This window comes from Cyclopterus lumpus, chromosome 15 (assembly GCF_009769545.1).
Source record: "Cyclopterus lumpus isolate fCycLum1 chromosome 15, fCycLum1.pri, whole genome shotgun sequence".
In the NCBI taxonomy this organism is placed as follows: domain Eukaryota; kingdom Metazoa; phylum Chordata; class Actinopteri; order Perciformes; family Cyclopteridae; genus Cyclopterus; species Cyclopterus lumpus.
Genome location: NC_046980.1, coordinates 6,171,691 through 6,189,478, shown reverse-complemented (window position 1 = coordinate 6,189,478; position 17,788 = coordinate 6,171,691). Strand labels below are relative to the sequence as shown.

Here is a 17,788-nt window from a genome sequence, read left to right as displayed (position 1 = left end):
CAATACAGAGGTGATGACATTATGACATTAAAAAAAAGAATAAAGGAATAAGTGAATTAATGTTTTAATGCTTGGACATCACGACACCACTTGCCCTCGGAGGCAAATTTGTAATTTGTGATATTGGGCTATACAAAATAAACTGAATTGAACATAAACTAATATTCGGAGGTTGTTGTGGTTTTGGTGGTGCTGGTGGAGAGTGGAGGTGGAGGGCCAGTATGTTACCTGAGTGTCCCCAGGAGGAGAGGCCCGAGTTCGGGGGCCGTGATGTCTGCAAGGGAGGGTGCTGTGGAGGAGGTGCAGGAGCAGGGGGGCCGTGGTGTCGGGGTTGGTGGTGTTGGAGGAGGTGGTGGTGGTGGTAGGATGGGTCTGTAGTGAAGGAGGTGGAGGAGGAGGGGACGTGCAGGGAGGAGGTGCTTGGGCGACGGGGGAGGGAGGAAGATAAGCAAGAGTGTCTCAGGGGGGGCCTGGACACAGGGGGCTCCTTCAGGGTGAAGAGGAGGAACAAGATGATGAAAGAAAATGATGATGGAGGTGGAATAAAGAATGGGAAAAGCAATAATAAGGAGGAGATGTGATGGAGAAAGATGGAGCAGGAGTAAAAACACGGAAGGAAATGAGGCAAGAAAAAGAGGGTATGAAGACGATGACGAGAAGGGGGAGGATAAAACATGACAGAAAAGAAAAAGAAATACATAGAATGAAAAGTTAAAACAAGATGTCAAAAGAATGGGAAAGAAGTGTAAAAAAAAAATAGAAAAGATGGTGGGATATCAAGGTGTTGGAGAAAAACATAAAAAAATAGAAGGGGGAATACAAAATGTACACAAGTTAAACACGATGGAGGGAAAACTGTGAAAAATGAAACAAAATAAAAACACCTGTGAAAACCTTGTATCTCAAAGATGCAAGTTTCTTTTTTTGGAAATGGAAAAACAAGGTGAGGAGGAGTTATTTTTTACTGATGTGGCCACTTTGTTTTGGCTCAGAAAACACACATATATATATATATATATATATATATATATATATATATATATATATATATATATATATATATATATATATACTGGAGCTCTAAAGTTTTAATGGACATTTTTTGGGGTTCTTGTCTCACTCTCTGAAATCTCTTAATTTGAAATTAAGTGCATTTTGTGGCGGGCTCGTGGACTCGAACGTGAGTTTTAATACGACGGGAATTCAAGTACCTTAATGAGGGCGAGATGGAGCGCGGGACTGACGGGCCAATTTGTGCGGCATCAGCAGTAAACGGTGATAAACGAGAGCTTTAAATTCAGTTCAACCGGTAAAGAAACAGTCAGAATGATGGTTTCCTGAGCACAGCCGATTGCTCTTCATGTCAACGGTTGAATCATTTATGAGGCTCCCTGACTGCGGGTCAGACTTCACATGGTTCTTAGTTAAATACTCCATTCATGAGAGTTCAATGTCGCAGTGGGCCCCCGTCACAGATACAACCGACCCTCCAACACGGAGGAATAAAACCCTCTGGCTGAAGTGAGATACAGACGGAGGATCTGACAGTCTGTCGCTTCAGATCAGGCCGGCTTCGCCTCGAAGCGAGCGCCAAGGTTAAAAGCTTAATGGAAAACTTAAAATCAGTGATCAATCTTTAATGCGCCGGCCCGAAGCGATGCCCGAGGGCTGAATACAAGATGGCTGAACGCCAGCAGGCAACTGAGAGGAGGCACTCGGAGAGAGAGAGAGAGAGAGAGAGAGAGGTTCTGCAGAGGAGCGCCGGCCGTACGGAGGTTTCTATGTTCACGGGGTTTTCTCACAGAAGCGTTTTCCTGCTGCAGAGACATTTATGAACATGTTCAGCACTCCCGCAGCGGACAGGCGCATTGTTATTCATTCATTTTTATTATTTACCCATAAAGAAAAGGCAAGTTCTTAGGTGTTCCTCGGTTAAGAAAGAGGCCTTTTAAAATGACACAGAACCACCTTATTTGTGAGGCAATTCTCCTCCACGCATGAAATATTCTCATCTAATAAAACAGCAAACAAACATATTAATTGTTGAACGTCAACATTCAAATGCTGCCAAAATGTTCTCTCTGTGAAGACCTAATAATATATATTATTAATTACCTTTAAAGAACTTCATAAGTAGTTTAGCATTACTTGCGGTTGTACAAACCAATGTACTGCAGCTGGCCCTTTTTAATTAAAGTGTCTGACGTGTTTTGCTGCTCAGAAAGTGAACCAGGCTGCAGTTACATCGTACAAACACGACAGCAGGGTGTTAAATGAAAACCAGTCGACTGTGTATGTGTGTGTGTGTGCGTGTGTGTGTGTGTAACTTACACAGCTGTCGGAGGGGCTGGGGTTTTGGGGTCGCGACCCGATGGCGGTTCCACTTAGGCTGCGAGCAATGCGTCGCAGGTTTGCTGCGCTGTAGCTCTCGTCTTCGCTCGACGGCAACTGCACAGAGAAAGAGGGCAGCAGGGAATAACATTCAATACGGCATGATGTTCATTTATTAATTCACCATTCAGAGAAAAATCGGCCACATAGCAGGGTATCGTCGTACGGTCTGGGTATGAACCTTTCAAAGTTGTGACCTTTATGTTTGCTATAAAAATGGTCTTATTCAGTGTTATCGGTTGGACTTGGCTCCACCCTCTGATGTCACTTATAGTCCACTTCCTATAGACAGTCTATTATAGAAACTGATGTCTGGAGCCTTTAGCCTGCAGCACAGATCGGCACCGAGGTCTGGGAAACGTTTTCTTAAGTACGTGTTTTGTATCTGGGTGGCATATATGTATCCCTTTTGTTTCTCTTTGTTCTTTGAAAGAAAACCTAATACAACATTAAAAAGGTACCCCGGCAAGACCTAAAATGTGACACACACACACACACACACTGAAGCAGGGAGAGCGCTCACATGTTTTGACTGCCAGCATGCATATAATACCTTGTGAGTTGTAACGGGTGTTCTGTAGGCGTATCTCTCGATCTCAGCCGTTGGTGTTTTGGACCGTCCAGATCCTGACGGCATCCTCCTCACACCTACACACGCACATGCACACGCACACACACACACACACACACACGTTATTATTAACAGTGGATGCAGCACTAACTGTAAAGGTTGTGTTGCAGCAGTGCTACACAACTACTGAATTACTTTTCTGGAGCTGCATATCCCCACGGGGACAGTGATCCTGACAAATCGGCCCCATGCTGTTAGCTGGTAGCTTAGCATCAATTAAAAGCATCGAGTTAACTGGAGATATTACTTCAAAACATAATATATTAAATATTAACCGAGTTCTCCTCTTTCTGCAGTAACTACCTGGTTTGTTGTTGGTTGGTTGAGGACTGACTCCACGGCTGCCCCGCGGCATGCTGGGAGCCAGCAAACTGGCCTGGTACAGAGAGTCCAGCTCCGAGAGCTCCTCATCAGGCTCCGCCACTCCCCCCCCTCCTCCTCCTCCTCCTGGTGCATTTTGGGAGCCGTAGTATCTGTTGACATTTTCCGCCCAGCGCTCCACAGGCAGGGCTGCTTTGTAGTCCTGACTGGGGGGCGCGGAGGAGGGCGGTTCAGGCCAGCTCACAACCGGCGGAGGGGGGGCGTTGGAAGGGGGGTCTGGGGTTGAGTAAAGAGGAGGGCTGATTGGGGGGTCAACGGGAGAATCGACAACATCGCGTGGATCCAAGCAGGACCAGTTCCTGACTGGGAAAGAGGATGAGAGTGGGGCAACCCTGGGGCTAGCAGTAGGGGGCACCTCCTCCATCATCAGATGAACAGGGGAAGGGGTTTTAGAATATGGCCTGGGTGGGGGCGGGGCCTGTGCTGGGATGGAGACAGGGGGCGTTCTGGTCCACTGGGCACAATGCTCCACCTCCTCAGATGGAGGGGGTGGAGCCAAGTCTCCCAGGGGGCTCTGTTCCCAGGTATCTACGCACAGGGCAGGGAGGGACCTGGCGTTGGCGATGGGTTTCCCAAAGAGAAAGCAGGGGCCTCCGGTCCTGCTGTTGTCTCTGGGTGAACCTGCAGGGGTGCCAGCGCAGGTGAAGGCGTCAGACACGGAGTTTGTTTTGGGAGGGAGGGGCTTAACAAGGCAGGGAGAGAGAGGCGGGGCCTGTTGGTCCTGAGTGGCAGCTGACTGGTCGCCATGTCTCTCTGTCAAAAGTATTTGGAGCGAGAAAAGCTTTTCACTGCAGAGAGAGAAATAGAGAAAGAGAGAGGCGGGTGAGGAAGAGTGTGAGTGTGTGTGTGTGTGTGTGTGTGTGTGTGTGTGCCTGCAGTATGTTTGGAACAGATGGTGTCGTTGGAGAGCTTGGGCTCTCACCAATCTCTGAGTCGACTTCATTACAGTCATAACTCGAAAGTGTTGGACCAGAACAAAAAGAACATACTGAATACTTAATTATTTAACAAAAAGAGCTGTGATTGGTCAGCTTGAGCTTACTCCTGATGCTGGTTGACATGGTGATATGCAACGTGTGAATGTGTGTAATGTATTAATGATAGTATCTGCTCCTTTCAAAAAGAAAGACGATTTCAAAAAGTCATCTCCACTCCAAGATAAAGCTTGACATGTATTCCTATTAAGAAGCAGACGTAACAAAGTCATTGTTTCCTGTAGTAAAGAATCAAGACGAACAAGGTCCAGTAAGTCAGTTTAGTTAATTAAAAATTAAAAAAATTCAAGACTTTCAAATAAACTTTACATCATATAAAATCAAACTAGTTGGGTGTGTCTTTGGTGTTTTATTCCTGCGACTCAGTTGTAATTATTGGTCATTTTCCAGCGGAACGTTTTGCATATTGCCAGCGCTTTTTTTGTTCGGTCTTAACATCCACAAAGTGACAATCTGAGGTGAGTTGTTGCAGTGACTGTGGTGCAGCTCCACGAAGTCTTGGGGCAGAGACGAAAACCAGAACTCTGTGGTACCGCTGCTCTCGCTGACTCAACGATATGGTCTTCTCTTTATGTAAATGATGCGGCCTGATACACTCGGCTGTCAGTCCACTGCGAGACCAGAACCTGTGCTCACCTGGTAACCTGCACTATAGTAGGAGGACTGGGCGGATGGATACACACAGAGATGATGTTGAAATCCATCACCTCATCTCGGTCTCCGAAAGAAAGCTAATGAGCTAAAGTGTCATTATTTTTTATTTTACACATGTGACGGTGGCCGAGTGCTAATGCTCCTCCCGATTGGCTGAGCAGACTACAGGTGGTACCTGGGCTGTTCCTGCAGCTGCTGCCCCTCCTCCTGTTGTTGCTGCGGTTGCTGTCTGACTGCCTCTGAGTCCTGCTGCTGCTGCTGCAGTTGCATGCGTTGCTGCAGGCTGCGGGCTCTCCTCATGCAGCGCTGCAGCCGGCTGTGACTACTAGCTCCGCCCTCAGCTGCCACCAGCTGCAGTTTGGCTGCAGCCGGGTACAGAAAATAAAAAACAGAAAGAAAAAAAAAGAAAGAGGAAAAGAATATATAAGGAAACAAAAATAAAAGATGTAGAAAATAACTTGTTATGATGATTTCATGCAAAAATCTTAAATCAAATATACACCCGACAGGAAAATCAAATATCAGACATGATGAAAATGTGAGTGTGTGTGTATGATGGGAATGGGTAAGATCAACAACCCGGGTTTGGTTCTCAATGATGAAATGGGGAAATTATATTCAGAACGTTAAATTAACCAAATGATAAAGAAACACGGCGGCCAAAATAAACTCAAACCAAGCTGTCAAGTTAAAGGGTCGTTCCAGTTTATGGCCGCTTGGCTCTTATTATATAATTTTAGTGGTCCGTTACACATTTTAATTGAATAATAGCTTACATGTAAGATACACATTTAAAGAATCGTGTCCCACCAACCTTAAATGTTAAGGTTATTACGTACTAGATATATTTATATTTATAAAAATAATTAAATCAATTAATCCTTGGGGGTTGTTTCTTGTTATGGGAGATATACACTCCACAAGAATCAAACCGACTTTGGGCCCCGATTCCCCCTTCCGACAGTGGTTGGCGAAGCCTAGATTTTCTGATGGTTCTAAAGATTTTCTATCATTATTATCAGAGTGTATTTTTAACATCTCTCCATCTACGCAGAAGTCAATCCTGGAGGCACAGATTTCGCAAATATTAAACATGTTTGATATTTAAGATCCAATATGTCGTAATCAAATTGTCTCAGTGTTCCCAGAGATTAACTTAATAAATATAATGTTTGTATTACTGACAGGAATTACAAATAAACTGGATATATTCTGACGGGCTTTTATTTAGAAGAGAGGAGGCTTCTAGATCTTCTAACGCTCGACTCACCAAACTGCTTCTCGTCTTGATGCTTTTGATGCCTTCGATTTCTAATATTTGCTTTTCAAGCCGTCTCGGCATAGTTTTGTACGTCTTCATCTGCTTTTGTTGTTTTAACCGGCTGTCAGCTTTTAGTTTGTCGTGTTGCAGGCGTGTGCGGTTAAAGGAGAAAGCATAGGTGGTGTAGCAGAGACTGAAGTGTGTGTGCGTGTGTGTGTAAAATCCTCAGTGACAACAACAAACACATTGGAATCGCATTGGCTGATGTCAAGCAGTCATCAGCAGGCCACTCGGCTGCCTCTGGTTGCCATTAGCAACAAAGGGTTGGTGGGTTTATTTGGTGCGAGATGCTGAATGTATCTGTGTGTGAGGCAACGGGGGGGGGGGGGGGGGGGGGGGGAGCTTACAGACGGCTTCGTTGACGGCCGACAGCACAGCGGCAACCTCGCCCGCCTGCTCCAGACGCACCGACTGGTCCAGCAGAAGCTCCGCCTCCGAAACGCATCTCTCAAAGTTATCACCTTTACCTGCAGAACCAACACGTACAGAAGCACATGCAATGAGTTTGCTGCCGAAAACATAAACGTACAGCTTAGTGTCAAAATGTACCTTTACATTTTAGACCTGTCAAGGAGTTTTTCACTACTGGATTAGAATCTATTACTTTGAATAATTTTGGATTGAAAATTACACAGAATTATGTTGACATTATCCAGTTTGTTTATTTAATCTGAACTATAAGCTTATATAATACTACATCTATCTGTTCATATAGTCTAACGACATCAGCACCAATATCAGCTATTGATGTTATTTTATATGTCGAACAGCAAAATAACAACCAGCTGACTCATCGTACGAATATAAGCGCGAGGGAAAAACGTTCATTAATTCTGACAATCTGCTCTCAGACTGACATCAGAGGAAGACGGTTAATAACCGACAGAGCATAACATCAGTTAAGACATCATTAATTTTCTATTTGTAGAAACGTTGAGGGACTGTTTGGTGTTGATGGACAGAAATGTAATTTATGGGAAAAGTATTACACGCAATCAGCTCAAAATCATCTGGGAATAAAAATATCTACAAAACAACAAACATAATACAAGCATACAGTGAAGAGTGTGTATGTAGTTAGCTGTGGTATATTCTCACACACACACGCACTTTATTACTGCGTGGGTCATTCAGTCCTTTGTGCACCAGCTAAGTCGGGCCCTTTCAGTTGGTCAATGAGGAACATTCCTGTTGTCTCACTCACACACACACACACACACACACACACACACACACACACACACACACACACACACACACACACACACACACACACACACACACACACACACACACACACACACACACACACACACACACACACACACACACACACACACACACACACACACACACACACACACACACACACACACACACACACACACACACACACACACACACACACACACACACACACACACACACACACACACACACACACACACACACACACACACACACACACACACACACACACACACACACACACACACACACACACACACACACACACACACACACACACACACACACACACACACACACACACACACACAACACACACACAACACACCTGACAGTTGGATCAGTGATGGACCGAATCTGTTTTATTTTATTTTAATATTTACTCTTCTAGAGAAAGTTGAGTCCACATGTCCCACGATGCAATGGTTAATACATAGACATTGAAAGCATTATTAGTGTGTGTGTGTGTGTGTGTGTACCCTGGATCTGCAGCTGGTCCAGGTCCAAGTACTTGCTGGGTCGGGGGTTGAAGCCAAGCGCTGCCTCCCTCTCCTTCTCCTGCCGGCGGTGCTGCTCCTCCTCCCTCGCTCTCCTCTGCACCTCCTCCTGCAACTCGTCCAACTCGCTGCGGCCGATGGGGGGCGCTGCTCAACACACACACACACACACACATTAATAGTCATCACTGGGAACTATGGCAACAAAACCGCCTATAAGGAGAGATTGTTGTGTTCCCGCATGAGACATTCAGATCAGCCTGATTCAATATTTGTCAGCCGATTCCCGTTTGAGTGGCTGAACAAGATGATTCGTCTCTCAGAACAACATCAAGAGGGAATTTAGTGTCGGTTTAAGTGACAATGGCTTCCTTTCCTTAAATTAACCTTCTGGAGGTGATGCAGGCGATATTTAGTTGCAGTACTGAGGTTCTGAATGAGAGACGGATGCCATTGAACACTCTTATGAAGAGAGTACGTTGTCAACTACGATGACTTGAAAAGAAAAATGGGGGCAAACTTTGCACCGCACACGCTGCTATTCATGAGGAAAACAAGGCGAAAGTTAGTCCACTCTGGACTGTAGCTCCGTTAAACAGCAACACTTTCAAGGGCAGCAGCAGAAAATTAAAGACCATCGTACCGTTTGCATTACTAGCCGTTAAAATATGTGGTAAAGAAGGATTCTACATCGAGTAGAGGTGTGTACAGCTCAATTCAAGCAGGTGCAATAATTCTAAACAGGTTTTCAAGTCTGCAGAACACAAAGTGGCGCGATTACTTAGAGTGTTTACGTGTCGGACTCGTACCGAGGCTTCCCCTGTTGGCAGAGCTGAGCTCCTGCAGCAAAGCTCCACTGCTCTTCGACCTTATGTTCCTCCATGCCGGACCTGAGGAAGAGGAGGAAGGCTTCTTCACAACACAGTCCCTGTAGACGAAAGAGAGAGAGAGAGTCACGCTTTAGTACAGCGATATCCAGTAATACGTCTTGAACTACAGTCACAGTTAACCTTCAGCTTGAAAGCACCTTTATGCTATTAAATAGTTTGCTTGCTACTGATTCAGCTCTGGACAAGGACTTTCTGTGAGCTCACCTGTCGCCCAAGTTCAGGTCCAGGCTGACTGGGCTGCTGCTGTTCCTCTCGCTGCTCTCGTATCCGCTCTCCATCCTCTGGATCAGCCTGGGAGGAGGGGGAGGAGGAGGAGGCAGCTCTGCACGTCCTTCACTTCCCCTTCCGCTTGCAGGTACATCTCCTCTGTGGCTGCTGGAGGTGGTGGGAAGAGTCCAGGAGGAGCCGGGCCTGACGGACCTTGCATCCTCCTTGGCTGGGAAGGAGGCATCTGCTCCCCCTGAGGCCGGAGCCCCACAGTCGTCGGGCAGGGAGGCTCCGAGCGGACTGTATCCCGCCTGCCGTCGCCTCTCGCGGTTGAAGATGCTGTCGATGTTGAGCGCCTCCCTTCGGGGCCTCCAGGCTGGCCGGTATCTCCCTGAACCTGCTCCACCCGAGCAGCTGGACTTGGACTCGCTGCTGGTGCTGTCGGCCTCCCAGTCGTGGGGTTTACTCGAGGAAGGGCAGGCAGATGAAATGGTGGCCGGATAGTGGTGGTTGTTGGTGGAGGAGGAGTTGATTTCGGAAGCGAGCACGGCAGCCGGTAAAGATGAGGAGGACGAGGAGGAGGAGGGTCGGCTGTGGATAATGTTGCTCATTGTCTCTTTGAAGTCTCTGAGGCGACTGGTTGATGATGAGAAGGAGGAGGGAGGTTTGGGGAGGTGACGAGGCACCTGTTGCTCCTTTAACGTCTCTCCTGCCGGGAGGAAGGAAGAGAGGGGGGAGAGAGTAAAAGGAGGAGGAAAGAGGAGAAGAGTGAGAAAAAGAAGGAAATGAGGGTAAGAGAGGGAGAGAAGCAAGGAGGACAAAAAGGTGTGAGAACGAAAATATAAGTAAAAATAACCAAAAAGGGAAACGTAAGATCACATTACTGACTGCAGAAATGAATGAGGGGAGAGAACGCATGGTTTAATATGAGTGACAACTAAAAATGATGACAGCAACACAATTTCTCGTTTCCTGAGGTCACAACACTGTATTTCATATCTTTCTTTTCCCAGAAAAAAAAAGTATTTAACGACCAAATGTTAGCATAAAGGAATATCTGAACATGTTATCAGAGCCTCCCTAAAATCTCAGTTTCCTCAGTCTTTACTTTAAATAAAATATAAAAACAAGGCAGTGTATCATTATAGGATCTAACCAGTTTATTTTTCTAGTTATAAGCTGGAAAACTAGATCACATACTCTAGTTAAAGTCAACATTTGATCCTGACATATATTAGAAGAGTTAAAAAATAGGATACATGTTCATATGTTGGAATCTTACTTTCCATTTCTAAATGGACGTTAACTTTTTTTAAATGGGCTTATTTATTTTTCAGCCGTGAAAAGTGACGCATGCAATATATATTGAATATCGCTGCTAAAACAAGCAAATTTAAAGGATCCTCATCTAAAGTGGAGATATATCGTTATCAGGCTTCTTAAACTTTCAAAAATCATCATAAAAAATTCCAGTGTAGGTCGAATTTGAACAAACAAATGTAATAGTCCGCCCAGTAGCTTCCTCTCTGCCCTGTGATTGGCCCCTGCGCCCCGGACCCTGCCTACCCTCACTGTGGTAACCAGCCGTCGGGGCTTCGTTGTCGAGTTTAGATCGCCGGTGGCGGCTAGAGCTCCGCCTCCTATCCCCGGCCCCGCCTCCCTTCCTCAGAGACTGGTGCTGCTCACTGTCCGTCACGTGGCCTTAGCAACGAGAAGCATGGTGACAGATGTTTACAGCATGGTCACCACATCATGCAACACAATGGCAGAAGTAAAGACGGATGGCGGAGCGTGAATGACTGCGCAGCAAGTTCACAGGAAAATAAAAACAATACCAACACAATTAGCTTATTTTCTGCCCATAACAAAAGATGATCAAATCAAATATATATTAAATATAAATGAATGAATGGTGTGTTGTCAGAGAGATGAGCTGCGATTGGTTAACAACTTGCGGGACAACAGCTAATAGTCTCAGGCCACTTTCAGTCAAACTACATTATGAAGACTTCACACTGAGAACATTATGTTACATTTAGTATAAATAGATATTATGTATTGCAGATGTTGACTGAATATTTATATTTAACTTAATTAATCAATAATAAAAAGGCTTTATTTCCATACAATGATGTTCAGGCACGTCCCTCGAGCTGATCTACTGAACTTTTCCCACCAACACTTCATGGGAGGCTTCACTTCACCCAGACCACCTTTTCTCCAGCCACCCACCTATGGTATCCAGGCTGCAGAGCGAGGCGTGCAGGGCTCCGTCTGGGCGCTCGGTGCAGATGACTGTTCCCTGGGAGTCAGAAGAGTAGTGACTGGCCAGGGACTCATGGTGCGAGTGGGAGGGCTGTCGGTACGAGTAGCTCTCCGTCGACGAATCGGTGCGAGTGTCGCTGGAGATGGACTGCTCGCGGCCTGGCCGAGCGGGTGGAGGGGGGATGGCGTTAGTAAACAAGTCGGGGGGCAGCGGCGGCGATGTGCTCATATACACGCACACAAATATACATCATATCAGACACGGCTAAAACATCACTGTTGCTACGACTACTGCTACAACTACTTCTCTAACGGTTAGCTGTCTTTTAGTCTTGTCCGTCATAGTACTAGAACTACTACAACAACAAGTACTACCGTTTCTGGTTTAGTTACCTGAATGTTTGCTGTCGTGCTACTACTACGACTCCTAGCTGTGTTGTAGTTACCCGAGTCTTCGCTGTCGTAACAGGCCTTGGTGAGGTGGTGCAGGTCGAAGCGTGAAGGCAGGTCCTGGACTGACACCGGCGTTCCACGCGGGTCAGCGTACAGCAGCAGCAGCGGCTGGTAGTGGCCCTTGATGCAGCGAGAGACCACGTCTTTCCACTTGGGACCAATCTGAAGGGGAGCGACAAAACAACGCACAGCGGACGATGAGTCCAAAAGGAGACGGTACAAAAGCCCCCAAACCGAGAACTGAAAACTACTGGCGTAGTAGACAAAAAAATATAAATAAATACATCCTGTAGTTGGAGGCTAATGCTAATCACATTCAATTAGGAAGACTAATATTTCCTATTGACTACATGTTAAGAAATAAAAGCTTTTCCACAGCAAACCATCGCCAGAAATGAATTTACCAGCCGCAGGAAAGACGTCCCCGTTCACCTCGAAAACACTGCTCGGCGGCTAAAACCGTGACAGCAGCTGAAGTTTTGGGAGGTGGTTTCATCAGGCGGAAGACAACGTTTTCTTTTCCGTTTGTGAAACAAATCTTCCCGCTTGTTATTTCAGCTTTTACTCCATTTTCCCACCACCAAAAATAAAAAAATAAAAAGTCCTCGTTCACCCCTGGATCTGCTCAGATCTAAAAAGGGACGTCACGAAATCCCAAAACTGTTCGTCAACCGCCTACCGCTTAAGTGTGAAAAATGTGTGAAAGAAAGAGATGTGTGAGCAAAAGCCTCTGCTGTGGGCGTGTGTGTGTGTGTGTGTGTGTGTGTGCTCTGACCACACCCTCGGCCCTGTCCAGCTGGACAGATCAACAATAGAGGGATATCCTTGTTTTCGCAACCAGGAGAGAGAGAGGGACATAGAGGGAGTGGGGGAATGTGATATGTCATGAGTCCATTAATGTTATTAGAGTACAGCAATAAAAGAACAGAGGGTAAAGTAAAAGTAAAAGAGGAGAAGGAGGTAAAGAAGGGAAGTCAGAGAGGTGTGAGGATGACCAGGAAGAGAAAGAGATTAACGACTACAACATGCGGCCATTTCCTTTCCTTTCACTGCCTCCACACACTTAGATTTGTGCTTCTATACCGGCAGTGACCCTCATTAAATATCCTGCAGTGGTGGAAGAAATACTTAATTTAATTTTACTTAAGTAAAAGTAATAATATCAGTGTATAAATACTCTATTAAAAGTAAAACTACTGCATTCTTATGTAAACAAGAGTTTTGACTTTCAAATATATTTAAAAAGGAAGAGTGTGTCACATTTAGTCTTAATAATTACTTCTTATACTGTTGGGTATCTTGTGAATTTGAACAAATATGTTGAAGATTACCAACTCTACCTTTAATCAATAGTGAAAAATATTTTGTTGCTCTTAAACTGCATTAGTGAAATGTCGCATTAAATCCCAGAACAATTGTAGCGAAATAAAATCACATTAATTTAATTTAATGTCTAGATTTTGGCACAGAAAGGATCGATTGCAGGTATCGTTTGACGTATAGTCGCACTGGAGATACCTAACCGTAAAAGAAAAAAAAAAGGTCTGAATATACCTCCTTGACGTGCGCATCATCGAAGTACATCCATCGTCGAATCTTTGTCTGGAAAAAGAAGGTGGAGTAATGTTTCCCGTAGTAACACACCATGCCGACCAGGTAGAGCTCGGACTGACGAGCCTTCTCCTCCGTCACCCTGTAAAACAACTGAGAACAAAAGAGAAGAGGAGTTCAATCAAGTAGCTCAACGGATTTTCTAACACTGTGTGCTGATGACTCTGTTGTGTGTTTGTTTAAAAACAAAAACGTCATACATCCCCAAGACGCAGGCAGGTTCCCAGGGTGTGAATGACGTCCTCGGCGAGGTCCGAGTGTTCAGAGTCCCAAACCAGACCGATGGTGATGATCTCCGGACTGTTGAGGAGGACACGAGCTATCCTGAGCTGCTGACCACACTGACTCTGATGAGGAGGAGGAAGAACATGTACAACATTTACATTGATATCTTTACATCTGAGAAGCTGCGACCAGTTGATTAATAACTATTAATGGTGTTGTGAAAATGTCTCACGGGACAGCTGCGCAGGTCTCCCATGCTGGCGTTTCGCAGCAGCTCCCCGAACATGCCGGGAGTCGCTTTCTCCCTCGTCTCCAACATCTTCACCGCCTGGTTACTGAGGGAAGAGAAACTCATTTCATAGCTCTAGTTTGTGACTTTATAATTATTCACAAAAATCAATTAGGTGTGGGCCATGATGGAGAGAGCGATTAGTCGGTTGCCTAGGTGACCCTGAAGTGTAACCTAGCGACATGAGTGTGTGTGGGAGGACGGCCTCAACTTACATATTCTGAGATAGGAGCTAAACATATCACACGCACACACAGACTTACCACAGAGAGGTGGTGGAGATGTAGTGGACCATCTGAATGAAGGGTAGAGGGTCTGAGGCCGCTCCACAGTTGCTGCACACACACTGACACACACACACACACACACACACGTAAACATCATAACTGGCACTGTAACGCAGACATTTTGACAACAACAGTTTGATATTGAAAATACACCTCAACAGATAATATGATATTGTATTTTGAAGATCAGATTAATTAATAATGCGTTTCCTTTTGAGAGTTTATGCTCTGCAATAGGGCTACGTACACAGTATCAGAATAATGTTTCCTTGAGTCATTATATATCATGTTCATTTTAAAAATGACTATTTCTGAACATACACTTGAATTTTCCATGAAAGAAAGGTTACAAAAATGCTTGTGTCTGCTGCCATTGAAGTACTTTGAAAAGAAAGAAAGAATTGGAAGACAGGTCAGGTAAAAAAAGAAAAAAAAAGAAATCTGAATTTGACAAGAGAATTGCAATTAGTGCATCTTTAAAAATAACTGACACTTTGAAAGATCTTTACTTGATTTAGACAAATAAGTCAGACTGCAGAAGCATCATTTTTTGTCATTTGGCTGGTGAACAGCGTCCACAGTCAGACCGCGTCTCAGTCTCACCTGCTCGAACAGCGTCATGGCGAACTTCTGGTGCGGGATGCAGTGTTTGGCCGTGCAGATGTCCTCTTTGGTCTCATCTGCAATGTGGAAGTGAATCCTCATCAGGATGTTTTCCTGCAGAAACGCACAGAACAGAAATGAGTTTAGCGTGTCCTCCGAGTTGCTCCCGTTTCCAGTGGCGAGTGAAGCAGCAGCGTCCGCCGTCTTACAAAGCACTCTGCAGCGTCGTCCATGATGCCGAGCTGAAACCGCTGCTCGTCCTGGAAGGTTTTGGCGAGCGCGCTGCGAAGCGCGTCGGACGGTAAGACTCTCTCACTGCTGTACTGAAACTGAGCGAAGATACTCTGAAGGACGAGGGGGATACAGACGCATGGATAATGTTAGAAACAGGAAGCTGGTCCGGGAATCAGCTTCACAGTACGGGCGATTCTCACCTTCAGAGCGCAGAAAATGCACGAGTCCTCCATACACTTATGAGTCGTCAGCTGGCGGAAACTACGCCTGAAGATATCGAGGTGCCACAGAACCTGAGGAGACAGAGATGGAGGGATGATGTCCGTGAACAACACAAAGGAAATAAACACACACACACCTTGGTCAGGTCACCATTCAAGGGGTGACAGATGAAACTAAAGAAATAAGGAGAAGAACAGTTGGGAAATTCCACTCAGGAATTAATTTTTTTTTTAAATAGTCAGATTGTAAAATAATAAAACTGACAACCCTTACATAAAAATCTGCCTCACCGGTGGTCTGTACACCCTCCCCAAAAAACAACAAATACCTGCCAAAGACGGATCCCAAAATCTCAGCAGGGATTTGAAATAATCCTGGTTTAAGAGTTCGAAGGATTCTCCAAAACCCTTTCTGTCCACAAATCTGCAGTAAGATTTTAAGCCAGAAGAGCAGACGAACACATCGAGAAAACTATCTTTTTTTTTTATTTTTTACGTAGCCTAAAAGCAGACAACTGAATTCTCTCCAATCAAAGTTTAAGATTAAAAATCCATCTGAATAGACTGCATGAAAATCGATGCGTCTGTGCTGCGGCGGCTGCTCGGACGCCACTAAATGGCTCAATGTGACGTGAGATACCGGCCAATCACCTGTCGGCACAGACGCACACGGCCACCGCTGTTGAGAACACAGCCGGCCAATCAGAGAGCTTTTTAAGTTTAGTGACCTGAGGACAAGCTGAAATGTGTGCGAGAGAGCGAAAGAGACTTAGTCCAAAACACAAGTGAAGACATGAAAGAGTGTGTGTGTGTGTGTGTGTGTGTGTGTGTGTGTGTGTGTGTGTTAGCGTGTCAAACTGTGTTCATCACTCTCTCCATCTGCTTCAGGAAACCATCTGGCCTTCTGCGTGATGAAGAGGAGTGCGAGTGTGTGTGTGTGTGAGAGAGAGATGGAGTGTGTTTAAGTGAGAGTGATGTTGAGAGATAAAGTGTGTGTGTGTGTGTGTGTGTGTGTGTGTGTGTGTGTGTGTGTGTGTGACAAGACGATATACAGGGTAAAAAAAAAAAAAGGACAGAACATGATGTGTCACGTGTCAGAGAGAACAAATGTCACGAAAGCCATGTTTTCATTCAATTGTCAAGCAAATTGTAAGCAAACTTTTGAAATGTAGCAAAATGTGAATAAGTCACGCTTCCATCCGCTGTAACTCGGCTACAGCGCGGACAACATCTAAAAGTAGGGTTAAAAATGTGAGTATTTGGCACTTTTTTTTGTCATTTACGATAGTAAAAGGAAATATCTTTGCATTTTTGGAACGTAAAACATAAAGTCACATCGATTCCAGAATTTTTTCACAAAAGAACGAATAATTAAGGAATAACGTCAGGCGTATTGATGAACGTGCTAAAATCTCATCTTGTCCACTGAGCTGCGGGGGAGGTAACAGTTAAAGGCCTCTTGCAACACAACACCGTCACAACAACCACGCTTTGACTTCAGGGGGTGCGACAGGTCTGACGGCCTGCCGTCACATGCAAACGAAAAAAAATACTATTATTATGGTGTTGCAGCAGCACGAGGACAGAAATATGTTTGTCAGTTGTGAGTAGGTGTGAACGAGACCATCACAAACCATCTGACAGATCTAAAAAGGTAAGGTGGTACGGTGTGTGTACACTGGAACAGAGCTGCAGTAAACCATCTGAACGATCACATGGACTCTCCTAAACCACAACACACACACACACACGATAGGGGGGGGGGGCAGCCAGAAGTTTCATAACAGGATCAGAAACCATCAGCACAGAAACTTGGTTTGAACTGCAGATGAGAACATTTCTATGAGTTTCTGTATATATTCTGTACCCATCTGCTCGACCCAGAATATTTCGCACTTTTTTTTTGTGCAGAGACTTTGGGAGACTGCTCTCGCTGAGCGACAGGAATTCAGACGTAGAGGAATTTTTTCATCACTTTATTAATGAGAAGGAGTTTTAAAAAGAGCCGCAGAGGGCTGGAGGTCAGACTCGGGTATACCGGTAGTTTGAATCCTTGTGGAGTGATGAACAATTCTTATGAAACAGAACTTTGCCTCAGTGTGTGTGGCACTTTTTGCAGTGTGTGTGTGTGTGTGTGTGTGTGTGTGTGTGTGTGTGTGTGTGTGTGTATATACATATACACATACATACATACATACATACATACATACATACATACATACATACATACATACATACATACATACATACATACATACATACATACATACATACATACATACATACATACATACATACATACATACATACATACATACATACATACATACATACATACATACATACATACATACATACATACATACATACATACATACATACATA

General features: G+C 44.9%; 1 protein-coding gene across 1 annotated transcript in view; it reads right to left on the bottom strand.

Annotated features, from left to right (window-relative positions):
• usp54a (ubiquitin specific peptidase 54a) overlaps positions 1-17,788 on the bottom strand; it is a 38,104-nt gene that overhangs the window by 967 nt on the left and 19,349 nt on the right. The window contains exons 3-21 of the mRNA XM_034552859.1: positions 15,383-15,475; positions 15,158-15,292; positions 14,949-15,062; positions 14,322-14,404; positions 14,002-14,104; positions 13,745-13,891; positions 13,488-13,637; positions 11,927-12,095; positions 11,448-11,639; positions 10,782-10,916; positions 9,213-9,924; positions 8,928-9,046; positions 8,101-8,265; positions 6,721-6,840; positions 5,228-5,414; positions 3,326-4,191; positions 2,945-3,039; positions 2,332-2,448; positions 229-487 (exon numbers count right to left, since the gene is read on the bottom strand). Of these exons, the coding sequence (XP_034408750.1) occupies positions 229-487; positions 2,332-2,448; positions 2,945-3,039; positions 3,326-4,191; positions 5,228-5,414; positions 6,721-6,840; positions 8,101-8,265; positions 8,928-9,046; positions 9,213-9,924; positions 10,782-10,916; positions 11,448-11,639; positions 11,927-12,095; positions 13,488-13,637; positions 13,745-13,891; positions 14,002-14,104; positions 14,322-14,404; positions 14,949-15,062; positions 15,158-15,292; positions 15,383-15,475 (3,961 nt within the window). The remainder of the gene's footprint in view (positions 1-228; positions 488-2,331; positions 2,449-2,944; positions 3,040-3,325; positions 4,192-5,227; positions 5,415-6,720; positions 6,841-8,100; positions 8,266-8,927; positions 9,047-9,212; positions 9,925-10,781; positions 10,917-11,447; positions 11,640-11,926; positions 12,096-13,487; positions 13,638-13,744; positions 13,892-14,001; positions 14,105-14,321; positions 14,405-14,948; positions 15,063-15,157; positions 15,293-15,382; positions 15,476-17,788) is intronic.